At 44.3% G+C, this 14,052-nt stretch overlaps 1 protein-coding gene across 1 annotated transcript in view; it reads left to right on the forward strand.

Annotated features, from left to right (window-relative positions):
- Positions 1-12,931: 12,931 nt before the first annotated feature.
- The window catches only part of BCAT1 (branched chain amino acid transaminase 1), a 71,082-nt gene continuing 69,961 nt past the window's right edge, over positions 12,932-14,052 (forward strand). The window contains exon 1 of the mRNA XM_068971498.1: positions 12,932-12,973. Within this exon, the coding sequence (XP_068827599.1) occupies positions 12,932-12,973 (42 nt within the window). The remainder of the gene's footprint in view (positions 12,974-14,052) is intronic.

Below are 14,052 nucleotides of genomic sequence, written 5' to 3' on the forward strand. Positions count from 1 at the left end.
TCTTAATGGGAGTATGCTGTGTTCTACTGTAATTAGTGCTGAACAATCATGACTAAAACTTAATACATCTACCTTGGTCGTGGTCCAAGCAAGGCCTTTTCTTTCTGCTGTTAATTTCCTCAAAGTAGATTAACTTGTGCTCTTAAAAAAGGGAGCAGCTGCTTTTGGTGGAAAACAAAATGTTCTCTAAAACAATCCAGGATATAATACCTTGGATATTAAAAAGCAAACCTCATTTATTTAGGATTAATTTCTCCCTCTCAGAAGTTGATATGTGGTTCTATTTCTGTAAAAGGCAAATTATAAGCATAATTGTTTCCAAACATGAAATGAAATTTCTAATCTTTCTGCCTGGAGTCTTTAGGTGTCTGTTTCTTCATCCACCTGTCACTCCTTTTTTAAGAGTATGTCGAGGTGACCCTAGTGTAGAGACTTGCCATGCTAGGGGTTTCTTCTGTGTATCAAGGAAAGTGAGAAAAGCCAGTGAGAGTGAGGGGAAGGGCAGGAAGGGTGAGAAAGCAAGAACTTCAGGACATGCAGAATCCACTGAGGGGTCTGCACTCTGTCTGCAAGCCCAGTGATGTTAAAGTGGGTGTGCGCACCCAGAATGTGAACAGAGACTACTAGGGTGTCAGAAGCATTGATTATGTTTTCTCTAACATCTAGGAAAAAGTGAAACTGTACTAATATTTAATTCACATGGATTGACATGGACACCCTCTACTCAGTCCATCAGATGGTCATACTGTCAACAGCTTTGAGCAGTGAGTGTCCTGAGGGAAGGGGGAGAGTCTCCTGTGTAGCCTCAAGGATTCACCCTCTTTCAGCAAAGCGGGTTGTGACTGGCAATTTATATGAGCTGGGTTAAGGGGTTTTGCTGTGTGGATCATAATAAACTGTGCAAAATTCTTAAAGAAATGGGAATGCCAGACCACCTTACTTGCCTCCTAAGAAATCTGTATGCAGGTCAAGTAGCAACAGTCAGAAGTGGACATCAAACAAAGGATTCATTCCAAATTGGGAAGGGAGTACATCAAGGCTATTTTGTTGTCACTCTGCTTATTTAACTTATATGCAGAGTACATCATGCAAAATGCTGGGCAGGATGAAGCACAAACTGGAATCAAGATTGCCAGAAGAAATATCAATAACCTCAGATATACAGATGACCCCACCCTCATGGCAGAAAGCAAAGAGGAACTGAAGAGCCTCTTGATGAAGGTGAAGCAGGAGAGTGAAAATGCTGGCTTAAAACTCAACATTCAAACAATGAAGACCATGGTATCTGGTCCCATCACTTCATGGCAAATAAATGGGGAAACAGTGGAAATGGTGGCTGACTTTATTTTCTTGGGCTCCAAAACACTGCAGATGGTGATTTCAGCCATGAAATAAAAAGATGCTTGCTCCTTGGAAGAAAAGCTATGACCAACCTAGACAGCATATTAAAAAGCAGAGACATTACTTTGCCAACAAAGATCCATCTAGTCAAAGCTTTGGTTTTTCTAGCAGTCATGTATGGATGTAAGAGTTGGACCATAAAGAAAGTTGGGCACCAAAGAATTGATGTTTTTGAACTGTGGTGTTGGAGAAGACTCTTGAGAGTCCCTTGGACTGCAAGGAGATCCAACCCATCAATCCTAAAGGAAATCAGTCCTGAATGTTCATTGGAAGGACTGATGCTGAAGCTGAAGCTCCAATATTTTGGCCACCTGATGTGAAGAACTGACTCACTGGAAAAGACCCTGATGCTGGGAAGGATTGAAAGCAGAAGGAGAAGGGGATGACAGAGAATAAGATGGTTGGATGGCATCACTGACTAGATGGACATGAGTTTGGGCAAGCTCCAACAGTTGGTGATGGACAGGGGAGCCTGGCGTGCTTCAGTCCATGGGGTTGCAAGGAGTCGGACACAACTAAGCTATTGAACTGAACTGAATTGAAGGGGCTTTGCAGACAGATTATGTCAGCCAGTGTTCCTTGATGATCCTTGAGAAAGGGACAACTAGCTTGAAAAGATTTCTGCATACAGAAGAAAACAAACACAAACAAAATTCAATGCATATATCATCAAAGAGTCTACAAATAATAAATTCTGGAGAGGATGTGGAGAGAAGGGAACCCTCCCACACTGTTGATGGGAATGTATGGAGCTTCCATAAGCTACTGAAAATAGATTTACATTTGATCCAGCAACCTCATTCCTGCATATATCCAAAAGAGATTTAAAAAAATAATAATTTGAAAAGATATATACATCCCAGTGTTTATAACAGCACTATTTACAATAGCTAAGACACGGAAACAACTCAAGTGCCCATCAACAGACAATTGGTTTAAAAAGATGTGGATGGAGATATATATAATGGAATATTATATATATATATAATGAAATATTACTCAGTCATAGAAAGAACAAAAGCTTGTCATTTGCAGCAACATGGATGAATCTAGAGATTTCCTTACTAAATAAAGTAAGTCAGACAGAGAAAGACAAAGATTATATAATATCACTTATATATGGAATCTAAAAAATAGTACAAATCAACTTATTTACAAAACAGAAACTGACTCACAGACAGAGAAATCAAATTTATGGCTACCAAAGGGGAAAAGGAAGGGGGAGGGATAAATTAGGATTATAGGATTAACAGATACAGCCTACTATATATAAAATAAACAACAAAGATTTACTATATAACATAGAAACTATATTCAATATCTTAAAATAATTTATAATGGAAAAGAATCTGAAACTGTATACCTGAAGCTAACACAATATTTTAATAAATCAACTCAGATGGTAAAAAGTCTGCCTGCAATGAGGGAGACTCAGTTTCGATTCCTGCGTCAGGAAAATGCCCTGGAGTAGGAAATGGCAACCCACTTCAGTATGCTTGTCTGGAGAGTTCCGTGGACAGAGGAGCCTGGCGGGCCACAGTCCATGGGGTCACAAAGAGTCAGACACAACTGAGTGACTAAAACTAACTACCATAGTTAAATTAAAAAAAAAAGTATTAGTGATATAAAACTAAGGAAATAGCAAAATCAAAGTAGCACTATTTTTCCAATTCTTATTACTTCTCCATTATCCATATTCCAAGACAGAAATATTGATGATTTAATCAGAATTAACAAACAGTAGAGCACAAAACTGTGGTATCATCAAGAAGACTATTTGAAAGGGAATTCTATCAATTGTCGTTATTACTTAGCCCTTCTGTATATTTGGCCTTTAACCAAGGATAGTAGAAGAAAACAACCATAATTCAGAAAATATTTTAAAATGCTAATTATTTCATGTTTACCTCATCTTTTTTATCCCTATTTTTGTGTATGACATTATGTATTAAGCTATTTTCACAAATAACTATATAAATATCTGTTAGGCTTGCATGCTGTTTTGGTTAACACTGCTATATAACCAATTACCCCACAACTCTGTGGCTTAAAATAATGTTTTACCATCTCTCACAGTCTGTAGATTATCTGGGCTCAGTAGAGTAATGCATTTTTTTTTTAACTTTTTATTTTATATTGGAGTATAGTTGATTAACAATATATTCATTTCAGATGTACAACAAAGTGATTCACTCATACATATACATGTATCTATTCTTCAAATTCTTTTCCCATTTAGGTTGTTACATAATATTGAGTAGAGTTCCCTGTGCTATACAATCCATCCTTGTTGGTTATCCATTTTAAATATAGCAGTGTGTACCTGTCAGTCTCAAACTAACTATGCCTCCCCTCTACCCTTCCCCCCTAGTAAGCATAAGTTTGTTCTCTAAGTCTGTAACAGCGGAGTAGTTTGCAAAGGGCAAGTGCAGCAGCCTCAAAATGTAGTGTGGTTAGCTTTTATGGGTTGAGTAATTTCATAGGCTAATAAGTGGGAGGACTATTCCAATGATTTTGAGAAGGGATGGAGATTTCCAGGAACTGGGCCACCACCCACTTTCTGATCTTTTGATATGCCTTGAAACTGTCATGTCACCTCTGGGTGTGCCATTTAGCTTGCTGGTTGAGGACCAAGTTGACTTGTCTGCCACATTGGATCCATTTGATTCTAATCAGTTTATGTTGTGTCCTTGAGCTATGTCATTCTTGCAAAAGTTGGACCCTGCCCTCTTCCCTCCTGTTTCATCCCTCCCTCAGAGATTTTACTCCCATATTCTTATGGGAACCTGAAGGATGATGGTCCATCTTCTGTAACTGCTTCAAGAAGAGCAGAGTAGTTTTAACCTGAGATTTCCCACGTGGTTTCGGTCATCTGAATGCTCAACAGGGCTGGATGCTCAAGATGACGACTCCCACAGCTGACAGCTGATGCTGGATGCTGCCTGGGAGCTCATCTGGGACTGTTGATTAGTGAGCCTATACGCAGCTTCTCCCTTATTTGGGCTTCTTACAGCATGGAGGCTGGGTACCAGGTGCGGGAGTCCCAAGCACCTTCCAAGAGGAAGATGCAGAAGATTCCAGGCCAGTTACAGTACATGCCTAAAATAGGAGCAGCATCATTTCTCTATTTCTGTCCTATTCTATTGGTTAAAAACAGTCACAAATTCAAAAGGGTGGGGGGAAAACTCCACTGCTTGATGGGGTTGAGCAGAAGAGCATATGCATGGGAGAAAATGTTGTGGCTAATATTTGGAAAACACAGCCTACCACACATGCTGCAATTTTTACCGATGGGTTTATGGTCATAAAACCTGGAGCCACTGGAACAAGACAGAATTGTAGGTGAGATCACAACCTTGTGGACAAGTTGACTTAACTAACAGCTGTTTCATCCTGGGAAATTTAAGTAATGTCTCTGAGTCACTGAAAATCCAGAAAGTAGAACCTATGGTGGTGTGTGGGGCAGAGGGGTGAAGGGGGCTCTTTGGAATATTAGATGAGAAAATGTGTACCCAAAGTGTTCCAGAACCACACTTGGGTCCACTGGCCCATGTATGGTAAAGTCAGTCTACTGACACCAGCTTGTGGTGAAGGAAAGTTCAATGTTTATTGCAGGGCACCAGGCAAGGAGTCCAGGACAACTAGTGCTCAAAGCACCCAAGCTCCCTGGTGGGTTTTAGCAAAGCATTTTTAAAGTCCAGGTGAGGGAGGGATGTTCAAGGCTATGTGATCAGCTGGTGCACAGTAATGATGGATTGATAGTGAAGTAATAGGGGTTCACAGCATCAATCTGTAGGAACCGATAGGTCTGAGGGCTACATGCTCATGATTGTCAATTATTAACTTCTCCCATTTGGTGGTGGTTTTAGCCTCTGTAAAACAATGTGACATACGTGTTAGATACAGTTATCTAGGTACTTCAGAGAGGAGCTAAAGCAGAGAATATGGGGGAGGGGGAGGGGTCTCTCTCCAGAAGGCCCCAGCAGGTCTTCATTGGGTTACAAAGTATCCGGAACAGTGTAACTGGCTCAACCTGTAGCAGATATCATTATGGTTTTGAATTGGGGAGTGACTGGTTTAGAAAAACCTTTTCAGAGCAAGCACTTTGATGACAGCATGGTGGATGTAGGAAAGCAGGGAGGAGATGAGAGGTCAAGAATGGAGGGGGTGGGGAGATCTCTTGTGAGACTGTGGCCAGGAGAGAGGGGCAGCGATGGAGAGAAGCTGGGGGAGAAGAGTAATATGCAACCCAGTGAAGAGCAGCCTCCGCTTGCTGAAAATGGAGAATAGTCCATGCACAGCAATGAAGACCCAGTGTTCCCAAAAATAAATTTAAAACGAAAAAGGATAGCTTTTTAAAAAATAGCTTTTTTCAAACTCGAAAGAGGTTCATCATTTGCTCAAGATTATAGAGCTGATAAGTGATAAAGCCAGGATACCAACCCTCAGCTATGATCAAACGTATTACAATGCCCCCAAACTGCACTAAGACCAGAGCCACACATGGCTATTTAAATGAAATGCAAATGAATGAAAATTAACCAAAATTAAAACTTCAATTCCTTAGGCACACTAACCACATTTCAACTCTTCAGTATCCACACATGACTTAGCACAGAGACTGAACGTTTCCATCATCACATTAGAAAGCATTGATCCAATCCCTTAACAGTCATAATACGTTGAAAGCCCATAGGATGGCTGGTTAAAAGAAGAGATGAAATAGTGGAAGAGAAGAGAGGAAAAGGAAGGAGAAAGATTGTGAACAGTTTTATGGAGAAAGAAGACTAGATCTAGAGCCCTGTTACATTTGTAAACGTTAGTAGCTAAAATTTCAAAATATATTAGAGACATACTTTTAAAAAATTTGAGAGCTGCAATTCAACAGATAGTTAAGTCTCATTTGTGTGCCTGGCATTGGTTGAGGGGAGATTGCTAGGCAAACAAAATAGACACACTCTCCCATCATTAAAAGTGGAGTAATTTTAATCAAATAATTAGAATAAAGCATGACAGTTATTTTGTAATGGAAAGAATTCTGTAGAAATAAATAGCAGAGGGGCCCATGTAGCCTAGACAGGGCTCAAGGATCTTTCCCCAAGGAAGTGCTATTAAGTAATCTGAGAAAGGAAATGTTTCAGGGAAGAGAGTGGGGTGTGAGAGGATGGTCACTTCGCAGGTCACATCTGAGTGCCTCAGATGGCTGCCAAGTCTGAGCTCTTGGCTTCACACAGGAAAGAACTCAAGAGTGAGCCATAGTAAAGTTAAAGAAGGTTTATACAGGGAAGAAACTCACTCTATGGACAGAGTGTGGGCCATCTAAGGAGGCTAGAGAGGTGCCAGGGTATAGGGTTATCAGGTTTTATAGGGGTGGGTAATTTCATTTTCTTGAGCTTCAAAATCACTGTGCACAGTGACTGTAGCCTTGCAATTAAAAAAACACTTGCTCCTTGGAAGGTAAGCTATGGCAAAACTAGACAGCATATTAAAAAGCAAAGACATCACTTTCCTGAGAAAGGTCTGTATAGTCAAAGCCATGGTTTTTCCAGTAGTTATGTACAGATGTGAGAGTTGGACCATAAAGAAGTCTGAGTGCCGAAGAATTGATGCTTTTGAACTGTGGTGTTGAAGAAGACTCTTGAGAGACCCTTGGAGACCAAGGAGATCAAACCAGTCAGTCCTAAAGGAAATCAGTCCTGAATATTCACTGGAAGGACTGATGCTGAAGCTCCAATGCTTTGGTCACCTGATGTGAAGAGCCAACTCACTGGAAAAGGACCCTGGTGCTGGGAAAGATTGAGGGCAGGAGGAGAAGGGGAACACAGAAGATGAGATGGTTGGATCACATCATCGACTCAATGGACATAAGTTTGACCAAACTCCAGGAGATAGTGAAGGACAGGGACTCCCGGTGTGCTGCAGTCTGTGGGGTCACAAAGAGTTGGACATGACTTAGCAACTGAACAACCATAAAAATTTCATAGGCTAATGAGTGGAGGAGTAATTCCAGCTTTTTTTGGGACGGGGTGAGGATTTTCAGGAATGGGACCACCATGCACTTTTGATGTTTATTGTCATGGCACCTGTGGGTGTGTTATTTGGCATACTGATATGTTACAATGACCCAGATTACTATGATGGTGTGATCACTCACCTTAAGCCAGACACCCTGGAATGCGAAGTCAAGTGGGCCTTAGGAAGCATCACTATGAATGAAGCTAGTGGAGGTGATGGAATTCTAGTTGAGCTATTTCAAATCCTAGAAGATGATGCTGTGAAAGTGCTGTACTCAATATGCCAGCAAATTTGGAAAACTCAGCAGTGGCCACAGGACTGGAAAAGATCAGTTTTCATTCCAATCCCAAAGAAGGGCAATGCTAAAGAATGTTCAAACTACTGCACAATGGCACTCATCTCACACGCTAGCAAAGTAATGCTCAAAATTCTCCAAGGTAGGCTTCAATAGTACATGAACTGTGAACTTCCAGATGTTTAAGCTGGATTTATAAAAGCAGGTTAAAACATCTGCCTCCAATGCGGGAGACCTGGGTTCGATCCCTGGGTCGGGAAGATCCCCTGGAGAAGGAAATGGCAACCCACTCCAGTATTCTTGCCTGGAGAATCCCATGGACTGAGGAGCCTGGTTGGCTGCAGTCCATGGGGTCACAAAGAGTCGGACACAACTGAGTGACTTTACTTACTTACTTACAGGAACCAGAGATCAAATTGCCAACATCTGCTGGTGGTGGTGATTTAGTCGCTAAGTCATGTCCTACTCTTGCGACCCCATGGACTGTGCCTGCCAGGCTCCTCCGTCCATGGGATTCTCCAGGCAAGAATACTGGAATGGGTTGCCATTTCCTTCTCCAGGGGATCTTTCCAACCCAGGAATCGAACCTGCGTCTCCTGCACTGCAGGCAGATTCTTACCAACTGAGCTATAGGGGAAGCCCATCATCCGTGAGATCACTGAAAAAGCAAGAGAGTTCAAAAAAAACATCTGCTTCTGCTTTATTGAGCATGCCAAAGTCTTTGACTGTGTGGGTGTCAACAAACTATGGAAAATTCTTAAAGAGATGGGAATACCAGACTAACTTACATGCCTCCCGAGAAATCTGTATGCAGGTCAAGAAGCAACAGTTAGAACTGGGCATGGAACAACAGACTGTTTCCAAATAGTACATCAAGGCTGTATATTGTCACCCTGCTTATTTAACTTATATGCAGAGTACATCATGAGAAATGCAGGGCTGGATGAAGCACAAGCTAGAATTAAAATTGCCAGGAGAAATTTCAATAACCTCAGATATGCAGATGACACCACAGTTATGGCGGAAAGTGAAGAAGAACTAAAGAGCCTCATGATGAAAGTGAAAGAGAAGAGTGAAAAAGTTGGCTTAAAACTCAACATAAAAAAAAAAAATAACATAATGGCATCTGGTCCCATCACTTCATGGCAAATAGATGGGGAAACAATGGAAATAGTGAGAGACTTTATTTTGGGGGGCTTCAAAATCACTGCAGATCGTGACTGCAGCCATGAAATTAAAAGACGCTTGCTCCTTGGAAGAAAAGTTATGACCAACCTAGACAGCATATTTGGAGAAGGTAATCGCAACCCACTCCAGTACTCTTGCCTGGAAAATCCCATGAGCGGAGGAGCCTGGTAGGCTGCAGTCCATGGGCTCATTAAGAGTTGGACATGACTGAGCCTGACTTCACTTTCACTTTCCACTTTCATGCATTGGAGAAGGAAATGGCAACCCATTCCAGTGTTCTTGGCTGGAGAATCCCAGGGACGGGGGAGCCTGGTGGGCTGTTGTCTATGGGGTCCCGCAGATTCGGACACGACTGAAACGACTTAGCAGCAGCAGCAGACAGTATATTAAAAAGCAGAGACGTTATTTTGCCAACAGAGGTCTGTCTAGTCAAAGCTATGGTTGTTCCAGTAGTCATGTATGGATGTGAGAGTTGGAGTATAAAGAAAGCTGAGTGAGTGCCAAAGAATTGATGCTTCTGAACTGTGGTGTTGGAGAAGACTCTTGAGAGTCCCTTGGACTGCAAGGAGATCCAACCCGTCAATCCTAAAGGAAATCAGTCCTGAATATTCTGGAAGGACTGATGTTGAAGCTGAAACTCCAATACTTTGGCCACCTGATATGAAGAACTGACTTATCTGAAAAGACCCTGATGATGGGAAAGATTGAGGGCAGGAGGAGAAGGGGACGACAGAGGATGAGATGGTTCAATGGCATCACCGACTCAATGGACATGAGTTTGAATAAACTCTGGGAGTTGGTGATGGACAGGGAAGCCTGGCGTGCTGCAGTCCATGGGGTCGCAAAGAGTCGGACATGACTGAGTGACTGAACTGAACTGAACTGAGAGCCCCTTGGACATTTAGGGAATCAAGCTTCCAATATTAGGGAAATCAACCCTGAATACTCATTGGAAGGACTGATGCTGAAGCTGAAACTCCAGTATTTTGGTCATCTGATAACGAGCAGCTGACTCATTGGAAAAGTCCCTGATGTTGGGAAAGATTGAGGGCAGAAGGAGAAGTGGGCATCAGAGGATGAGATGGCTGGATTGCATCACCCATGCAATGGACATGAACTTGGGCAAATTTCGGGAGATAGTGAGGGACAGAGAGGCCTGGTATGCTACCATCCATGGGGTCACAAAGAGTCGGACACAACTAGGCAACTGAACAGCAACCAACTCTCTAAGGCACTACCAAAGGCCACTACCCGGTTGGCTTTTTGCCTACCCTCCCAGGCTCACCTTAGCTGGGTCACCCTCCTCGGATGTCTCCTCCAGCCCTCATCTTTTTTTTTTTTGGCTGTGCTGGATCTTCGTTGCTGCAAGGGCTTTCCTCTAGTTGCAGAGGCTACTCTTTCGTTGCCGTGCTTGAGTTTCTCACTGGGCTGGCTTCTCTTGTTGTAGAACATGGGCTCTAGGGCGTGTGGGCTTCAGCAGTGGCAGCTTGCGGGTTCTAGATCACAGGCTCAATAATTGTGGCGTGCAGGCTTAGTTCCTCTGAGGCATGTGGGATCTTCTCAGATCAGGGACTGAATCAGTATCTATCTCCTGCATTGGCAGGAGAATTCTTTCCTACTGAGCCACCAGGGAAGCCCACCCTCTTTTGTAAGCTCCACATTCCTTTCCTTTTTAGAGATGTTCTTTCTGCCTGGAACTCACTTTCATCCCCAGCGTTCTTCATCCTTTCTTCCTGTAGTGAATTTTTTTATCCTCCAAATCTTTCCTCAAGGATTCCTTGCCAGACCTTTCTAGGTCAGTTACATTTCATCATTGGAGGCTCTTAAGCACAGGTAGCACTAGCCACATATGCAATTTCACATTTGCAGGGATTAGTTAACACATTTAAACACAAGTAACATTTTTCTATTTGTTTGGAGACAATGCTAATAACAGGATGGGGGTGTGCTCAAACTGCATATCCAGCACTTAGCCCAGTGCAGGCACAAATGTGACACACTCAATGAATATTTCAGACTTTTGACTGTAAGCACATTACTGCTCACAAGAGAGGTGGCCTGAAAAAATAGTATTTAGGAGTCATCAGCATATAGGTGCAGCCATAAAAATGCTCATGAAGCAAAACCATTGGGTTGAGCAAAATGAAGGCTACTAGGAACCTTGCTTAGGTGGAATAATTGGACAGAAGTCAAATTATAGTCACTTGAAAGGAAAGGAAGTAGCAGCAGTTAATATAGATGGTGCTTTCCCACCAGAGTCTGGCTCTGAAGGGGAGGAAAGAGGAAAGGTCAGGGGGGCCCTGTAGTAATTTTTAAATAACATCATTCATGTATGATACAGGCTTTCTTGGCTGAATAGGGAGGATTTACAGGTCATTTAAAGGTCACTTACAGGTCATTCCTTAAAATGGCAAGGAAATCGGAGCTGTTTAGTATCTACCTATAAAATAATAACAGGCTTTGAATGAATAGTAAGGTATAGACATTTGTGCTCAGTTGCTCAGTGGTGTCCAACTCTTTGTGACCCTATGGGCTGCAGCCTGCCAGGCTCCTCTGTCCATAGGATTCTCCAGGCAAGGATACTGGAATGGGTTGCCATTTCCTTCTCCAGCGAATCTTCCCCATCTCTGGACCCAGGAATAGATTCCCAGTCTCCTGTGGTTCCTGCTTTGGCAGGCAGGTTCTTTACTGCTCAGCCACCTGGGAATCCCCACACACATTTAAGCCAGACTTTTGAATGCAAATAAGTTGTTAATGAAACTCTTCAACTAAGCGTTTCTTATTTTTATGCTTGGGGTAGGAGTACATTTAATTTGTATTTTCTTTCAATGGTTCAAAAATATCCTTGAGTATACTTAATCTTTATTTTAATCGTTCAGAAGTATACTTGAGTATACTTAATCCGTATTTTCTTTCAATTGTTCAATTTTACATCTGTTTAACAAGAGACTGGTTGCCAGTGCCATGTGACCTGTTAGGGCTCCACCCCAGCATAAGAGGCTTTTCTATGTCTAGTATGAAGGGCAGAGAGGAAGGGAGACGTGTATGCAATTTCTGGGCGATAAGATTACCGCTATATTGACTTTAGGGCTGTATAAAATCAGTTCTAAAATCAGACTGGGTTTAACCACCCTCTCCCTTTCTAAGATCAAATCAGCACAAGTCACCACTTCCTATTCCTTTAAAAGCACAGAAAGGCTCATAATTTAGTCTGACATTGCTCCTGGAGCACACAGCAGACAATAGCCATTACATTCTTCCTTTTCCTTTTCCTATGTCACTTTCCCAGCTCAGTTTCAAAATGTTTTTATCACACGCCTACAACGAAAAACTGTCAAAGCCGCTTGGTTAGGAGCTCGTGGTCTACTTTGCCTGAAACCTATGGGTGGGGGTGGAGGGGTGGTAAGTGGGTCTAAGTGGCCTTGAGGTCTTTGGGCAGAAAAAGGTCTTGGAAGCTGTGAGCCTAGCAGCCCCTTAACACCCCAAGTTTGCAAATCCGACTTGGTTGGTGGTGAAATGTAAAGCCTGGATTCACGTTCTCCTTCAGTTTGCGCACTGGGGGTCAGCGGCAGATAACCGCCCAGGCACAAGTGCTCTCCGGGCAGGAGGGGTGGAGGGAAGCAGAAACTGCCTTTTGTGGGTTTGTCAAAGGAAAATCTGTCCTAAAGAAAATTAATTTACCACAGGTGGCTTACCCCGGGCAGAGGGGCGTTTCCAGGCCCACCGTGGCGTTGTTTGGTAAATAAGGATGCTTGCTCAGTGCCTGCTCCCGGAAAGGCGCTCCTGCACTCCCGTGCCCTGGGGGCTGGGACTAGGGCTTGGAGTTTACCGTCTGCAGGATCAGTTTCTCCCCCAGGGATGATGGAGGGGCTACGCTGTTCCCTGCGCCTGGTGGCCGGGGCACCCGGGCGGTGGCGGCCGGTTCCGCGCGGTGCGTGCGCTGGGGCTTGGCCGCTCCGCCCGCTTTCTCGTGGAGCCGGGCGCAGCGTGTCGCCGCCGCTCTCCGCTGCCGCGCGCCCCGGAAGGCTCCCCATGGCCAGCCCGGTCCCCGCCGCCGCGGCCCTCGTCCCTCAGGTACCCAGACCACAGGCTTTCGCGGGGGTGGGAGTAGGAGTGGGGGTGGGGCAGATCGGACCCCAGGCTCTCGGAAGTCCACCGGCCTGGCGGGGCGCGCAGCTGCTGTTTCCCGCACCATCCTGCCTCGCCTTGCACCACCATGCTGTCTCCATCCGGGAGTCTCCGCTTTCCCCATCCCTGCCCCAAATCTGGAGTCCCAGTCTGCGAACGCCTCGGAGAGGCCCCCCCAGCCAGATCTAAAAGTCCCGCCGGTGACCTGCTCCGGAGCGAGGCGCGGACAGCCGCCGGGAACGTGAGGGTCGCCATGGAATCCGCTTTGGTGGAAGAGGTGGGGGCGGCGGGGAGGGGGGCGGGGGAGCAGAGGGAACGGAATTTCTGGGCTGCCAGAACTGACAGCCACATCCTGCGTGCCTTCGCCACCCCAAAATATTTTGCCCGTAGCCTTTTGCCTCCCTGAATCCTTTTCTTCCTCTCTTCCCTAGTGATGTAGCAGATTAGGTTTTTTGTTGTTGTTTTCTTGAAGGTCAGTACCTTTTCCTGTTCGACCTGTTTCCATTGCGTCCTTAAGTGTTTTTAAAATTTTACCCCCTCATTCCATGAGTTCTGTCCTTAACGAGTGACCTTGCGCCTGCATTGGAGGACCCTACCCGTGGAGAAAATGGTTCACTCTGGTCCCCATCGCTTTTCCAGGCTTGCTATTGTGCGCCCGTGATCGACAAGACCACGAGGCTGAGTGCGCCCAGGAGATTTCTCTGTTAATGGCTTTAAGCCCTAATCTAGACTATTTCCTCGGATAAAAGGGAGACAATTACTTTCTCGTTCTTTGCTGTGAACCCTGGCGCTTCAGGGAGAACCTGGAATTTAACCAGTCTGCTCGAAGCCAGAGGTGGAGGACAAAAACAGCCGCGACCTCCGACAGGGCAGAAAGAGAAGGACAGCTCTCGCAGGACGCCCTCCTTTGGGGCTGGTGCCTGGGTGTTTGATTCTCCTTTTTCAGTTTGCTTGGGGACCAGACCCGAGCTCAGCGAAGGGTGTGATGGTGAGTGATATTGATTATCCCAGACCCTAGTGAGACA

This window comes from Capricornis sumatraensis, chromosome 4 (genome assembly GCF_032405125.1).
Source record: "Capricornis sumatraensis isolate serow.1 chromosome 4, serow.2, whole genome shotgun sequence".
NCBI lineage: Eukaryota > Metazoa > Chordata > Mammalia > Artiodactyla > Bovidae > Capricornis > Capricornis sumatraensis.